At 46.2% G+C, this 16727-nt stretch overlaps 1 protein-coding gene and 1 long non-coding RNA gene across 7 annotated transcripts in view; one reads left to right on the top strand and one right to left on the bottom strand.

The window, feature by feature from the left end:
• Positions 1 to 16727, top strand: part of ADGRB1 (adhesion G protein-coupled receptor B1) — a 280695-nt gene that overhangs the window by 104930 nt on the left and 159038 nt on the right. For all 6 annotated transcript variants that reach the window (XM_068176081.1, XM_068175784.1, XM_068175859.1 and 3 more), the window contains exon 3: positions 15971 to 16129. In XM_068176081.1, coding sequence (XP_068032182.1) covers positions 15971 to 16129 — 159 coding nt within the window. The remainder of the gene's footprint in view (positions 1 to 15970; positions 16130 to 16727) is intronic.
• On the bottom strand, positions 4386 to 12088 carry LOC137464747 (uncharacterized). The gene is made up of 2 exons (XR_010994399.1): positions 6944 to 12088; positions 4386 to 4513 (listed from the first exon to the last, which is right to left on the bottom strand). It is a non-coding gene; the product is annotated as an uncharacterized lncRNA (long non-coding RNA).

Here is a 16727-nt window from a genome sequence, read left to right as displayed (position 1 = left end):
AAAAATTAAAAAATCGTGTTTTATTACTGTTCTCCAAGCAGTGAGCACCAGTCATTTGCCCTTCATGTGCAGAGATCCCTGACGGACCCACCAAATTTTTCTGGCATATATTTCCATATTTCTCTGGCAAATATTTGCCTTTCACCACAACTAAACCCCTTTCCGATGGAAGAGCCTGGCTTTTAGGAAAGATTTTTCGAAGTCTGCTGAGTGCAGGCTGGCTCTGTTTGAGGTTAGAAGTGGAGTGTGGATGAGGGGTGAGAAGGACCTGTGAACTCCACACAAGCAATGTTTGGGATCATAATGGAAAAGTCGGGATGGGAGCTGGCTGGTTCCTGAGAGGAAAGATGCTGTCACCTCTTTCCTGAGTGCCTGGGGATGTGGTTTAGTGGTGGACAAGGCAGCACTGGGTTAATGGTTGTGTCATTGAAGCTGCAGGAGAAACAGAAATTCTCCAACATTTTTTAGTGTTGGAGAATCAAGGCATTACTTTATTCTGGCCAGGATGTGCAACAGAAATAATTCCATCCACACATAGCCCGGGTTGTGCAGAGAAAATCCTTCAATCACACATGCATTTTACTATATTTTTCATGTACTTACACAGTCAAAACTCAGAGAAATTCACTGGTTCAATGTTCATTGGTCCCAAGTTACACAGTTCTTAGTATTTGTGTTCCTATTGGAACCAATATGACCACCCCTCCAGTGAAGAAATCCCTAAAATCCAGTCTAAACCTCTCCTGATTGATTTAATTGTACCTGATTATTTGTTTTGCTCCTCATCTCGCCAGTGTGTGTCCCTAGCAGGGTTTTTGTCTGTGTTGGAGTTTAAGTGCTAGACCAGAATGTTTCCTTCTGGGAGGGTTTCATTTATGTGATGTTTTTTATTAGTCTGTGCAGTTGTGTGGTTACAGCAGTGTAGATGTGTGGGAATGGTGAGGAATTAATGAATTTTGGGATGTTTTATGGGAAAAAATATCCTTTCTCATGCACATCTCCCAAAAGCTGTTGCTCTCTCAGTCACCACTAATCAGACCAAAGGACCTGGTGCATTGTACTGCCTGGATTTATCACTTACTCGACTTTTCCTGGTGCACATTTGGTGTCTTCCAATAATTATTTTTATTTTTTGAGCTGGTTGAGGACATTTCCCCACTTTGTTTTCCAAAGAGAAATGCTGGAGTGAGGTTGTTTGTACCTGCAGGTTTTAGTAGCAGATACTCCCCTGTTTTTCATGGCTATGCAAAGCTGGTGAACCAGTAAGAAAAAAAAGTTTCCTGCAAGTCAGAACCTGATTCTTGTGACAAGAAAATGTTAATTACCTTAGGAGGAAGAGAAGAGCCAGAGGAAATACTGCTTGGACACCTAAGGATGCTTAAAGAAATTTGAAACAGGAAATGAGTAAGAAGAGAGGCAGTGTTTGAAAGGAGGGGACACAGCTCTGGCTACTGGGATTATTCATTCTCAAAGGAAACATAAACGAGCTAAACAAGGAAAATGCCACGCAGAGATCACACATTGTTTTTAAGGACAGGCCCCTAGACATGATCCCCACTGCTGAGCTGTGACCCAGCTCCCAATCAATCTCTCCTTCCTGAAATGTCACTAACCTGCACTTAAGTGCAATAAGCCTTCCCAGCCTAATTGAAATTCTGAGCCTGAGTCAGGAGACATTTGCTTCAAGTAGTGTTTTAATTGTCTGTTCCCCAGGCTGGTAACAGGATATTTTGTGCCTTGTATTATTCAGGGAGATGCCAGAGCTCAACCTTTCCCTTCAGGCTTGTGCCCCTCCTGTCTTGGGTTGCTGTTCTGTTCTTTATTTGGCCTCTGCTCACGCATTACCTGCATGGGTCCTCGTGTGCCTGCTCAGCCAGGGATCAGAACCAGCCCATCTGCTTGGATGCAGCTTTTTGATTCCACTTTTTATCTAGAAATAGATAATTTCCGGGAGGCATCAGGCTGAAACCAGACCCCTGGGCTTCTGTAGCCTGGAGTTATCTTTTTTCTTAGGTTTAAGACAACTCCTTTTTCCCAAGCACTTGTCATTATAACTTTCCATGCACCAGTTGCTGTAACCAGGAGATTATTCTGGCAGAGAATGGAGGAAGACTCAAACTCCCTGTGGCCTTTCCCTTTCCTCTCACAAGTGCTGTACTGAAGCCACATCCAGAAATGTGTACACGAAACCAGGTGGAAGTCATGGAAATCCCCACAAAACATTGGATAAGGTCAGGCATCCTCAAGAAGAGGTAAAATGAGCCTTAATGACCATAATAATCCTGGTCCTGTTGGCACTGGGTCAAGCCCCAGTCTGTGCTGCAGTTTGGAGGAACTGGGTGATTTGTTTCCCTGTGAGAACCTTCCTGTCCTCCCCATGAAGGGGATCCTACAAATGCCCTACATAGGCTCAGCTATTCCATCATCTATGGACCAGAATCAAGCAGAACAAAAACCTTCCTTACCTGTCTTGACTGTTTTATGTGGGCAGGTACCACACCTGTCTGAAGAAGTGGGTTTGGTTACAATCCTTTTCTGGTTGAGATTATGACTGTGGGATCTGGTGGGCTTTTTGGGCTACAACAGACTTAGGAAAAACCGCAGGGTTGTTTCCAGTGGGGATCTATGTCCATTGATCATGGCCACAAAGAGCAAAATTTGCCTTTCCTCTCTCAGTTTCAGCATCTTCCTACATCATCCTATTTCCATCATTATCAGAGACTCTCCCACCTTGGAAACAGGCAGAGGGAAGATTACTATTTTGGGGTCATGCATGAGATTTCTGACAAGCCTGAGCAGACATCCAGAGTCCTGTGATGCTGCTGGCGCTGCCCCTTCAGAGGGCACAGCTCCCTGCACACCTCAAATGCCCTGGTTCCAGTTTGGTCTGCACAGAACCACTTGCAGGTCCTGTCCTGAGAGGGGACTGCCAAAGGGACAGCTGGATGTGGCTGTGAGTCAGCAGGAGCAGGCAAGGTGCCTGGATAGAGCGAGTTCACCACCTGCCTGCAGCAGGCAGGGTTGTTCCTTCTCCTTTCATACAGCTTTGGCTTGTGGGTCCTGCTCATTTTAACCACTTGTGGTTCTCTGCCTTCTCTCCTCTCTGATGAGAGAAGGATTTCTCTGACCAAAAAAACATCCTCGATGTCTGAGGAGGTCATTTGGTCTCCTTCTATAATCAGCAGAAAGGAATGAGTGTTTCTAGTAACACGGACAAATATAAAGTCTGTATTTTCAGAGTTCTTATTTTCCTCCTTTATTTATGAAGTGCCCAAGTGGCAAGATGTGCACCACAGAGCTCTAAAACCTCCTGGGCTGTTTGTTGCTCACCTGGCAATGCTCTAGGGGTGGGTCTGGGATCTTGCAGTGAGCTCAGCATACAGATCAGGCTGCTTTTGTATTACTCCCCTTTAAATCCTGCTCTGCTGGGAGAAATGGCCCTCGTGAGGGGAGGAAATTGTGTTTTATGTGTAATTGATTTGGAGTTCCTCAGAGCTCTGTTCTCCTGTCAGTGCCTGAAGAGCTGAGAGCTGCAGGCTGCAGAGGTGGAGACGTGAGCTATGCCTGTTATTCATGGGGCTTCTTCTCACTCTTCCTAACAAGATGAACTCACAGTCTCTCCATTTCCTTTTTTTTCTCACTAATATTTTGGGTGTAGTTTTACTGATACCTCACTCTCATTCCCACACATTCCCATGCTGCCTTTTGAGACAGATTGTGGGGAAAAAAAAAAAAAAAACCAAGGGCTGATAATGTTGAATTTGACACATTTGGACAGTTTTGGGAGGTGAAGCCCCTTCCCATAATCTTTCCTCATAACCCAGCTTTGCCAGCACCATTTCTTATGCTGAGCTCCTGTTTTGAAGTCCACACATTCTCTTAGCTCCCACCAGGAGACACCAGAAAAGGCTCAGCCTCCAAATTTGAGCCCTTTATTTTTGATCTATAAAGTTAGACCACTTGAATACCACCACTGGAATGTTTCTTGCAATTTTGGTGGCAATAAATGGGCTGCTACTCCCCTTTAGCCTGTTTTATCCCAGGAAACCTCAACAGGAAGTGCAAGGAGCACTTTGCTAAGAAGGAATGGAGATACACTGGTACTTGCATCTATTGAGATGTGCTACCCAGGACACAGCTGGCTTAAAAAGCAATTTTCACATTAGGGATGGGTAAAAGCCAAGACCAGGTGTACAGGGCTGAGATACTTGCTTTGGTGGCAACAGCTGGGGAGTGCTGGTGCTAATCCTGTTGCTTGGGTAATACCTAAAAATATCTCACAGATGTGTAAAACCCATGGACTGTGCCAGATCTACACTTGGTCTTGCTAAACAGCTCGGCCAGTAGATGTTGCTCTTGGCTCATACTGATGTGCTCAAAAAAAAAAAAAAAAAAAAAAAAAAAAAAAAAAAAAAAAAAAAAAAAAAAAAAAGATGCATCCAACCTGAGACATTTGGGAAGTCTCTGAAGCTGGCAGTGCAGATCCATCCTTCACCAGCTTCCTGCTCTTGGCCTTCATGGGCCATCCCAGATGACCTCAGAGAAAAATAAAATGTGAGACAGCTCCTCAGACAGCAGTCACTGGTAATTAGTAGACATAATTATTAGAGGTTGTTTGCCTTGTGTGGAGTGAGAATTGCTGGCCAAGCAGTTGGTGTCTCTAGGGGAGGTTGCATTCATAGAATTACACAATGGTTTGGGTTGGAAGGGACCTTAAAGATCACCCAGTTCCACCCCCTGCCATGGGACAGAACCTTCCACTATCCCAGGTTGCTCCAAGCCCCATCCAACCTGGCCTTGGACACTTCCAGGGATGGGGCAGCAGCAGCTTCTCTGGACAACCTTTGCCAGTGTCTCACCACACTCTTGAGTGAAGAATTTCTTCTTAATATCTCACCTAAATCTCTCCTCTGTTACTTTAAAACCATTCCTCCTTGTCTTGTCATTATCTGTCCATGTAAGAATTCACTCTCCCTCCTTTTTAAACCCTCTTTAACTACTGGAAGGCTGCAATGAGGTTGTCCAGAAGGGATTTAGCCATGTACCTCTTTTCATGGAGCGTTGTAGGAAAGGCAGTCACTGGGTGCACTGGCTCTCAATCCTGAATAGTCCTGGCAATCCAGGATAACCCAACCATTCCTGACTCCTCTGAGCACCAGGGGTGCCAAAAGGGAAAAAGGAGGCAGGGAAATTTTCCACCATCTGTCTCCATCCTCTATTCTCATATAGATTAATTTCCAGTCAATCTGGGGAATGTTCTGGGAGGAAAACACCACCCTTGGTCCGCCCAGAACCTGCCTATTTGCTCAGACAATCTTGTAGCACAGGGATATTTGTCTGCCTTCCCTCATTCCCTCATAGAAAAAAAAAAAAAAGATAATGCACATGATGATTAGCAATTAGGTAGGGTCAATAGTTTGTAAAGTGGTCTGAATCCCTGTATATCTGTTACTAAACCCACTCCTCTCTTCCCTCTCCACACACACTCACCTCCCTCGCTCTGGAGCTCCAATCACAGCAGTGATTAGGCACTGCCTAGAGCAGGCTCTCAGGATCAAGGACTGTCTGTGACTGTTTTGCCTATTGAGTGCCAATCCCAGAGCAAGTCTCATTTTACTCAAGGCCTCTTAACACTGCTGGAATATAAATGGCAAATGGGAACGACAGGAAAAGTAATTTACAAATTCCTGGGTAAATGCTGAGCCTTGGTGGCATCTCCTCATCTGTGATGATTTAATCGCTCAATTCTCTGCTTTTCTTTTCTTAAGCAGCACCTCAGACCAAGGGAATTTGGCATCAGATTTGTCTCTAGGAACAAAGGGGTTTAAGCCTTAAAGACCTTGATCTCTCAGGGCTGAAAATTATCAGTATGAGGGACTGGATCAGCAGACTCAGGGCTAAGAAATTCTCCTGCAGATGCTTTCATTGGGGAAAGGTTTTCTTTTAATGGTGATTACAGGAGAAATCAGAGGGAGACTTCCCCTGTAGCAAGGCAATGTCTATTCTACATCAAGACATTATAAAGAACAAGAGCTTAACTCCTATTTATTTCTCAGGCTAAAAACATAGGCTGAGACCACAACTCTGCTGCCTGCAGGACCACAAAAATTCCATTGGCATTTCCTTATGCCACTCTGGGACTTTGAAGGGATGTAATAGACACGTGTGAATAATCCCCTCTCACCACTGATAGAAAAGGCGACGACTTTGGGAACGGTCAATTACAAATCAGGCTGAGAATTGCTTTATTCATTCTAATCCAGGGTCTCTGAGGGATCTGTGAGCAAATTGCTGTGCCTGCAGTCTGTTTTATAGTGCCCCATCTTCAGATTCCCAGCAATGATGCTAAGGACTCACATATCACACCTTAATGTCAAAAGATCAATATTAACCTCGTCATTATAATGCTGGTAAAGGTTGATGATATTGATTTCTTGTCCTTGGTGCCAAGGCATGTTGGATACCTCGTGGTGATTATCCCAGATGCAGAACTGCAGCTGCTGCCTCCTAAAAGTCTCACTAAGCAGCCTGAAAGGATCTTCTCATTTAGGTACCTCCAATGGATTGAGCATATCCCTGCCTTCTCCTTGGACTGAGGAAATTGGAGAATTTAGGATGATATTCTCTATTCAGAGAGTGATGAGGCCCTGGCATTAGGATCCCCAGAGAATTTGTGGCTGTTCCATCTCTGGAAGTGTTCAAATCCAGGTTGGATGAGGCTCTGAGCAACGTGGGGTAGTGGAAAGTGTCCCTGGCCATGGCAGGAGGGTTGGAACTCAGTGATCTTTAAGGTTTCTTCAAACCAAAACGTTCTGTTATTCTATGATTTAACTTCCCCCAAATTCTCCCTCACCTCACCCAAGTGTTAGACGAGCCAGCCATTCTGCCTGTCCCACTCTTAATGAGGGGACTTGGAAGGGGGGCACAGAGACAAGCCTGTAACCTGCTCCCTTCTGCAGTGGAAAATACGAACAAGGTGTCAAGGGCAGAGCTGGGAATGACAGAGGCAGCCTGGATTAGCCTCTTCTCGTGCAGGGTGAGTGTGTCTGACAGCTTGGAAAAGGAGGGGACCCCAGCAGGAGAAAAGCCTGCTTACAACCTGCTTATTCCCCAGCCTGCCTCAGAGGTGACCTCACAAAAAACACTTCCACGTGGTTTTCAGCTGCCTCTGTTCTCCTTCTAGGCAAAATCCACATCTCTGTATGAAGAGGGATTGCCTGTGCCTATAAAAACCTACTGAGTTTTTGCATTAAATATTTGGTTTAATAGTGCAAAGGTGCTGCCTCAGCTGGAGTTTGCCTTTCTGGCTCTGTTTTGGGAGTTGTTCGTGGAGCCAGGAGTGCTGGGTGACACAAATTGTGTGGTGTCCTCATCAAAACTGCTCTGAGAGGGAACACTTGGCTCCTGGATTTTCCCCCCCAGGTGATTTTCTCTCTGTCCTCCTGGAAGATGTTCAGCTGAAGACAATTTGACTTCTCTCAGTGTTGTAAAGATACCATGGGCAAGTCTTTTAGCTTTACAACACCCACTCAGTTCATGCTGCAGAAACAATAACGGCACAGCCCTGCCTTGCTGTGCTCTTGCAATGAGAAATATGTCACAGCTCGTGGAGGAGTGAGAAACTGCAGTCTTGGGGACCACAGGAATCCTTCATCTGGAAATGCTGTCCAGGAAACAAGATGGAATTGCACAGGCTTGCTGAGCTCTGGGTGTTACAACATTTCATGGCGTTTATGGGTTTATGCAGTGTTCTGCAAGTGTTTTATAGGTGAAAACCACGGCCCTTCAAGCCAGGAAAGATGGAACAGAGAATCATTGAATTATTTAAGTTGGAAAAGCCAACTCAGTCTAAGATCATTAAGTCCAGCCATTAACCCAGCACTGCCAAGCCCACCACTAAACCACATCCCCAGCAGATCATGTAAAGGCATGAAAGGAAATTTCACAAATGCTCTTCTTTGATTGCCTTTTATGAAAATAGATAGTGGTCCTGGTATCAGGGAAGGTTCCACCCATCTTGGGCTGCACAGTTAGATTTGAATGGGATCATATATTCCTCACCATGGGGAGACACACATGTGGCTGAGCTAGTCTGTCCCCTCTGTGCTTTGGGGTCTGCCGCAATGTGATGAAGCAAACAGTGCATAAACCCAGCTCTGGTGTGATTCATACAAATTCAGAGAGGTTCAGGGCAGAGAAGCATTTCATTCCTCCCTGGTGATGCAGGCTGGATTTCTCTTCACAAATCTGTTCTCTGATATTTTGCCTGCTCTGCTTTGAAATGAGTTAAGTGATTAGGCCTCTATGGCTTTCTTATGGGAAGATTCTTCCATGGTTTTATTTGATTTCTCATTCCAGACTAAACATTCCATTTCTCATTTCCCTGCCCACCTCCCCCACCATTTCCACATAAATAATCTCTCTTTATCCCAAGTGTTTCATTTGCAGGGATTCATGTAATAAGCACAGCTTTATGCTGGGTTTCCTTGAAAGCTGTACACTGGCCTCATTTCCATCTTCCTTAAATGATTTGTAGAGCAGAGAGAGATTGAAGCTGATCCTAAATGATTGTCCAGATTTGACCTCGTTACCTTCATTTGCTGCGACTGGGGAATGCTGTGGGAATCAGTGGCATCTTTGCCCACTCAGCAGCTTTGAAAAAATCACATCATTTATTTGGGTACCCAGAAGTGAGTGACCTGAGCAGATTTTGGCAATTTTGGTGGTGAGAAATACTGACTTGACCTGTGGAGCTGGCTGTTCCCTGACCACATCTCCATGGAGGAGAGTTACAGGATTAAACTCAAGGTAGGAAGAGGCTAAGCAACTGGGAAAGTACCAGGAATCATCTTGTTGGCTAGATCAGGTTTTTTTTGGCCCAATATCTTCTCAGTAGCAGTGGCTACCAAGGGAAAATAGCAGAACAAGACAAACATACAACATCCAGACAGCCTGGCAGGAGGTTGTGGCCAAGCGGGGCTCGACATCTTCTCCCAGGCAACCAGCAACAGGACAAGAGAGAATGTGCCAAGAGAGATTCATGCTGGACATCAGGAGGAATTTCTTCACCGAAAGGCTTGTCAGACATTGGAATGGGCTGCCAAGGGAGGTGATGGAATCACCATCCCTGGAGGCATTCAAGAATTGATTGGATGTGGCACTCAGTGCTGTGATTTGGTCAACAAGGTCAGAGGCTGGACTCAATAATCCTGAAAGTCCTTTCCTACTTTGTACAACTCAGCAGCTTGAAGCCCAGGGAAGTTCTGGACAAGAGCTGCTGGGTTTGTATCTATTACCATTTATGGGTTTGTCTTTCATGCATGTCCCCGGTTGTGTTTTATATTCATGGGAACTTTGATGCCTTTTCCTGTTGTGAAAGCATTGCACTGATTGACACCACTCTGTGTCTGTAAATTATGTCCTTCACTGGTTTTGCACCTGTGCCCTGCCCATTTCACTTGACACCCTGCAGTTCCAGTACTGGAAAACTCAAGCAGCAGTCAGTCCCTGGTCACCTTGCCCTGCAGCTCATGAACTTTTAATGCATGTTTATAATTTTTATCCCCTCACCCATGTCCTTTCCATGGAGAAAAGTCAAACAATCATGGAATTTTGGTTTGCAAGGGGTCTTGAAGATCACCTCATTCCAAGGCTCCTTTCTTGTTCAGGGACATCTTCCACTATCCCAGGTTGCTCCAAGCCCTGTCCAACCTGTACTTGAAAACTTCCAGGGATGGGGCAGCCACAACTTCTCTGAAAAATATGTGAGGGCCTCACTGCCCTCACAGTGAAGAATTCCTTCCTTTTATCTAATCTAAGTCTACCCTCTTTCAGCTTAAAACCATTCACCCTTGTCCTATCACTGCATGTCCTTGCAATGAATGATTTTGCTTTTTAGGGAGCCTGGGGCCTTGGTTTTTATATTAATGTGCACAATCTGCAACACAGCAAAGTGTAACATGGGATTTATATTGGAAAGGGCAGAGAAGGAACCACTAGAGCAGCTCACTTGTGCTGCTCTAGACTTTCATCACATGGGGCACAAGGAGGGGACATCTCCCTGAAAGATTTCTCTCCATTTTTTTCCCCACAGAAGGAACAAACTGAATGTATGACTTTCCAGGGAACAATCACTGGTTGGTGTAATAGAAGGATATCTTCAGAATAACCCCTTTTGGACTTGCTCTTCTCCAGCACAGTAGAAAGGAGAGTGATAAAGAAGCAGCTCCCTCACTTGTCCCATTGTGTGACAAATTTAGGATTCAGATGGTATAAGACAATCTCACTCTTGATCTCCCTTCAGTATCCTTCCCCACTATTTACATAAGAAATGACATTTTCCCCCTCGTTTGCTAATTGAGATGATTCAGAAACTGTGATATAAATTCCACTACAAATATTCCCATTGGTGGCACACAGAGCTGTGGTGGGGTTTTTGCAGTCTAGACATGTTTTTCAGACACAAAATGCCCTGACCTACCGAGTTGGAGACAGCTGCCAACAAGACGTGTCTTCAGCTGGAGTCAGTGAGAGGCTAAACCCAAAAAAGCAAAATCAGAGGTGGATGTGGAGTATCAGCAAAGCCCCTTTTGCTGTGCTCTATTGATTGTCTCGTGTAGATTCTTTAGTTTTTACTGTTGTCACTGCCATCTAATTTAAGGGATTGCTGTTAAAATAAAGGCATGATTGGCTGACTGGCATCTGAGACACATTGCAGCTGTCAGCTGTGAAGATAAACTCCAGATTGGGATGCACATCTTCCCGAAGATCAAGGGTGTTTGGATGAGGTGTCTAAGTGGAGCCCTCTCACTTAATTTGCAGTAGGAAAGACCCATTCTTTTGGAATCTCTGCTTAAGATTCAGAATGAGAAATGCCAAATATGAGCTTGCTGGTTGACGTAAACCAGCTCAGAATTTTCTCCATTTAACTGGAGAATTAAAATGCATTGGGTCAGTCTTGCATAAAAAGTAATTTGTTTTAGTCCAGGGTCTTGATAAGAACTGACTCAGGAGGATCAAAAAACTCTTTAGAAACTGGATTAAAGGCCTCCCTGAATGACAGGCACTCAGACCAGCCACGAGCCTCAGATGCAACAGCCACCTTTGTTAAAACACAGTCTAGGAGCTTGGGCTGCCCTCCAAAAATAAAAAAATACAAGATAAACCTGGCTGTGTGATCAAGGTGACAGCTGCTGGTTGTGGTGGGAACCTCTGGAGCTGGAGGCATGAGCCACAGCTCCTCCAGTTTAGGGGGATAAAGGGCATAGTGAGAGAACTCCGTGGTTCTATGAGGCCACAGCTGAGAAAAACTTCACAAAGTGGGAACGGGTTGGGTGTGTGACCTTTGGAGGATTCAGTGCCTTTGAAAAGCAAAATCCTGTCTAGAGCAGTTGCAGCAGCCTCATTATTTGTGGATTAAGGACAGATGGCATCTCAACCCACATCGATCAGCGGGAGCAGCAGTTTGCTGAGAGCTCATGGAACTGGACTCCAGGGGTAGCAGGGACTGTCTGCAAAGGGTCCCATTAACTTCAGAGCAAGTCTGCATTGCATTTCATGTGGATTCCTCACTTCCCAGCATCAAAAAAAAAAAATCCAACCTCATGCTCTAAACGGAAGAAGGGGCAGAGCAAGGGATTGTGTGGTGGGCAAGTGGGGATGAATGTTTCCTAGAGGGTGGGGAGTCCATGGGGGCTGTGTCAGCTAAACCAGCAGAGACTGAGTGATGGACTGAGGATGGGGCAGCTCTGCAGCCTCTGCAGGTACCACATCACACTTGCATCCCTTCTGCAGCTTCTGCATTGGGTTGAAAGCATCTGTGTGACACCACAGCCATTGTAGATCATTTCACATTAGCCTTTGTAGGTCATTCTTTTCATAGAACCATGGAATCCTTAAGGTTGGAAAAGATCACCAAGCCCAGCCACCAGTGTGGCACCCCCACCATGTTCACCACCACCATGTCCTCAAGTGCCACATCCACACCTTGTTTGAACACTCACGGGGATGGTGACCCCACCTCTTCCCTGAGCAGCCTGTTACAGTGCTTAACAACTCTTCCTGTGAAGGAATGTTTCTAAATAAATAATCTAAAACTCCCCCTGGCACATCTTGAGGCTGTTTCATCCTGTCACTTGTTACTTGGGAGAAGAGACTGACACCCACCTCACTACAAGCTCCTGTCAGGGAGTTGTAGAGAGAGATGAGGTCTCCCTTCAGCCTTTTTCTCCAGGCTGAGCCCCCTCCAGCTCCCTCAGCCACTCCTTTCCAGAGACCAGATGCAGCAGTGGGCACAAGAACCCCATGTTTTCCTCATGGCACAGCATTTCCCCCCCTGAAATGTGGGATAGGAATAACTTCATATAATAGACCCTTAACCAGTTGTTTACAGCTCCACTAAAAAAGACAAATCACTTGAAGCAGTGAAGGACTAGACCCAGGAAAAGAAGGAGGATTTCAAAAGGTTTATCTGACAGCCAATAAACAAGATAAATAACATGCAGCATTTAATTTGTCAGGACCATGGTACAACCTGATGATAAAAAAGGACTGCTCCATAAAGTGGGGAATACCTTTGTCTTGCCTGTAAATGCCTGGGTTGATTTACTAAGTGCCCTGGTACTTCTCTAGCTCCTCTTTATCACTCACAAATGGGATGGAAACTGAGGAGTAAGGAGAGGAAGGAAGTTAGCTGAGATCAACCTCATAAACTGATCTCATTCCAGTTAAGGATTTGAGATCATGACAGTTTTTATCTTATTTTGCCTGGTTCTCCCATTGCTGAGAATAAGCAGAGTAAGAGTTACCCCTTCTGCTCTGCTCAGGTGAGACCTCCCCTGCAGAGCTGCCCCCAGCCCTGGGGCCCAGCACAGGAAGGACCTGGAGCTGTTGGCGGAGTCCCGAGGAGGCACCAGGATGATCAGAGGGATGGAGCAGCTCTGCTGTGAGGAAAGGCTGGGAGAACTGGCATTGTTCAACCTGGAGAAAAGAAGCTTTAGGGTTGCCTAATTGTGGTTTTCCAGTACCTGAAGAGAACTTACAAGAAACATGGAGAGAGAATATTTACAAAGGCCTGGAGTGGCAGGACAAGGGAGAATGGCTTCATACTGAAAGAAAGGAGGTTTGCCTTGGATATAAGGAAGAAATTCTTCCTTGTGAGGGTGGTGAGGTCCTGGCAAAGGTTTGTCAGAGAAGCTGTGGCTGCCCCATCCCTGGAAGTGTCCAAGGCCAGGCTGGATGTGTCTTGGAGCAACCTGGGATAGTGGAAGGTGTCCCTGCCCTTGGCAGGAGGGTGAAAAAATATGACCTCTGAGGTCCCTTCCAGCTCAAGCCATTCCATGATTCTGTGATTCTATGATTTAAGAAATCAAACACTGGCACCTTCGTTATCCCTCCCTGTAGTGAGACCAGGCAGCATTAATTTCTATGTGTATTTTAGGGGATCAGTGCCATAATAGGTCATATCCCAAAATGCAGAACTGTTTGAATAATCCATCATCAAACTGGGAACACTACAACAGCCAGTGAGTCTGGGCCCAAATTTTGCTTACAAACACAATATAAAATAACTTCTAAAAACACTGGAGCAATTATGTATTTTGTCTCAACAAAAAGCATCCCAAATAAATCACAATCCAAGCCAAGGCTTGTGTAAAGCTGCTTTCTCCCTTCCCCAGCTTCACTCTTAATCTGCAAGGGAATAAGATGAAAGAAAGACATCCTGAAAACAGCAAACCAGGAGCTGGTTAACTCCTAAAGGTGTCTGGTTACAGATATCCTATTGATCAGCTGGAGCCTGGCATCAGGATACCTCCCATTACACCGATGGTTTCTCTTACAAAGGAAACACAATCTGTCTTCCATAAGGAAATGGAAGACAAGCCTGTGTTCCTGTGCTCTTTATAAAAGTGACCAGCACAGAAAGTGACTTTTGAGGGAAAGACAGTCTTCTTCAAGGTCAAGTATTTGCTTTGTGCCAGTAACAACTCCATCCTCCACGCTGCTGCCAGGATCTCTAGGCACTTTGCTGGCAAGTTCACTGCCCTCCAGTTCCATCCTGTGCCATTTTTCGATGCTATTCTCATTATTAAGTATCTGAGCAGCTTCCATGGCCATCAGCAGAGTGAATGTTGCTGAGCCTATGTTTATTTTCACTTTGTCTTGGAGGGAAAAGTTAAACCACAACCAGGCTGGAGGGAGATGAGTATGAACTGGTGGGTTTTTACTGTGGAGGTGGATGAATTTTTGCCCATCCCTGTGCAAGAGGGTGCTGATAATGTCCTTAAATTCTAATCTGGCACCTAGTTGGGCTCATTTTTGCAGACAAGGCTGGTGTCCTGTCTAGGGTGTGTAGGAACCAGCAGAGCCCAGAGCTCAGAGTACAGCCACAATCTCATAGATAGCAATTCAGGGAGACTGAGTCAGCTGAAGTGCATCATCTGCATCTCTGAATTCTCTGGCTGTTGGCAAGGGGGAAGAAAAAAGTTGGGGGGGGTGGTTATTTCATTTTTATTTTAAAAACAAGAATTTTCCCAGTGCTTCCCCTCTTCAAAAAACCCTGCATCTTCAGCTCGTTATCCTTATCTGTGCCTGAGCACAGCATAGAGCTGAATTCCCTGGACCTGAAACATCTCCAAGGGTAGCTGTGGGTAATGAGAGAATTCACAGCAGGAAAAGCAGCCATGTGAAAGTGGCCACCTCTGGGCTGAAGGGCCACCTCTGCTCCTCCCCATGAGGTGGACAAACGATGGAGCAGAACAGTGAAGTTGAGGCTTATTTCAGCAGATTTTAGATTGCTGCATGCAGCTGATGAGGAGCGAACTGACCACTGAGGGACGTGACAGCTTATCCATCACCTGAAAGGACTGGATAATCCCCTGCTGTCTTTTACAACCCAAAACTCAGCCTTGCTGTGCTCCCTGCAGGTGTTTGGACTGCGGGAAGCCAGCCAGATTCAGATGCTCTTCACAGTCCATCCTGCCATCAGCATTTATGGACGTTCCACCCGGGCCAGTTGCTCTTGGCAGGGAGCTGGAAAGACACAGGGTGGAGAAGGCTGCAGAGGCTCAGAATTTCCCTTAAGTAGCAGGATCATCCCTGCAGCCAGGTGGTTTGGTGGATCCATCAATTTTCAGAGCTGTAGATTGTGGTACAAAGGGGAAATCTGAGTGTTGCTGACACCTGCACTGAGCATGGCCTGGGAGAGGAGCCAAAAATGAACCTTCATGTTATGGTGCTCACAAGTTGCTCCCTATGGGTTCTACAAAGAGTGCTGGAGGAGAATGTCATTCCCATGTTATTCCCCCACCAAAGCTGTCCTTGAGAGTGGTGCTTCTCTGTGGCTGGTGAAGTCTGCAGTGCGGGGAAAGGAAATGTTTTGGGGAACATGAGTGATAGAACCCTTATCCCCTCTCACCTTCCTTGTCATCACATCATGTGTTTGTGTGGTGGCAGAAGGAGGAGGCACAACATCACTGTTGGTGGATTTGTACCTTGAAGTGGTTTTTGCTCATGTCTTCTGGGGTTGGAAGCCAACAGGACACAAAAATGGACAGAGGGTCTCGTCAAAGGGGAACTCTTTGCCACAGTAAGCACAGGAAGATCAGGACTAGTTGGAATCATAAAATATCCTGAAGTGGAAGGGACCCCCAAGGATCACTGAAGTCCAGCTTCTGGCTCTGCACAGGACAGCCCCAAGAACCCTACCATATGCCTGAAGGCGTTGTCCAAACACTTCTTAAACTCTAGAAACAGGAATAACTGAAGAGAAGTCAATGTAAAGTCAGGCAATGCTTCTCCCTTCCCCTTCTTGACTTTCTGGGCTACCCTGCAGTGTCCAGTCCCACCACTTTTAAAGACGCCCCAGTTTTGAGTCTTGGCAGCTGCTACACGGCAGGGTCTGTGGTGCCTCGGCTCCCCTGTGCACTGGGCTCTCACAGAGGCTGACGGGGCTTTTCTGGATCTTGCCCAGGTGGTTGGAATTCCTGGTCGGCTTGGGGCGACTGCACCAAGGACTGCGGGGGCGGCCTGCAGACCCGCATGCGCTCCTGCAAGCCCCTTCCCAACGAGGGCCTGGCCTGCGAGGGAGTCCTGGAGGAAGGACGGCTGTGCAATAGGAAGGCTTGCAATAGTAAGTGGAGGCATGTTCCCTTGCACGCGCGGGGCCGGGGCGCCCTTCCCGGGAGGAGGAGGAGGATGGCCTCATCCCCATCGAGGATGGAGGGTGCTGCAGAGGCTGTGTTGGAGCAGGGATCTCAGGGGAACGTGTGGATTCGGCTGTGCATGGCCCTGCCCATCCCTGCCTGTCTCGCATGCACGCACACACGTGCTGGCACAGTCTTCCTGCACCTTCCAGGGCCTTCAGCCCGAAGAACTTACAGGGATCCATAAGCAGGCTTACATCAGGTTTTCATATGCTGGTGGTAAATCTGCCACGTCCTTACAGGCATTTTTTTTTTTTCAGTTCTCCCAAATAATTAAAGCTGAGAGAGATGGTAATCTTGCTTCTTCTTGGTTTAGTTGAAGAGCAGTGACCCTGCCCCTTTGTTTTACAAATGGAAGCCCATGGTGATAAGATGCAGAGAAAGATCTGGCTGTTAAACAGGGATTGAGTGATGCAAAGGCTTTGGTGTGTGCTCCACTCTCCCCCTGTAATGCATCCTCCTTCCAGGTCCTCTTCTCCAAGGAACAGGGCACAGAGTGCCCACACCAATTGGATATTGATGGGT

This window comes from Anomalospiza imberbis, chromosome 1 (assembly GCF_031753505.1).
Source record: "Anomalospiza imberbis isolate Cuckoo-Finch-1a 21T00152 chromosome 1, ASM3175350v1, whole genome shotgun sequence".
Classification (NCBI taxonomy): Eukaryota; Metazoa; Chordata; class Aves; order Passeriformes; family Viduidae; genus Anomalospiza; species Anomalospiza imberbis.
The sequence above is the reverse complement of the archived record's forward strand: the minus strand, read 5'-3'. Positions and strand labels throughout refer to the sequence as shown.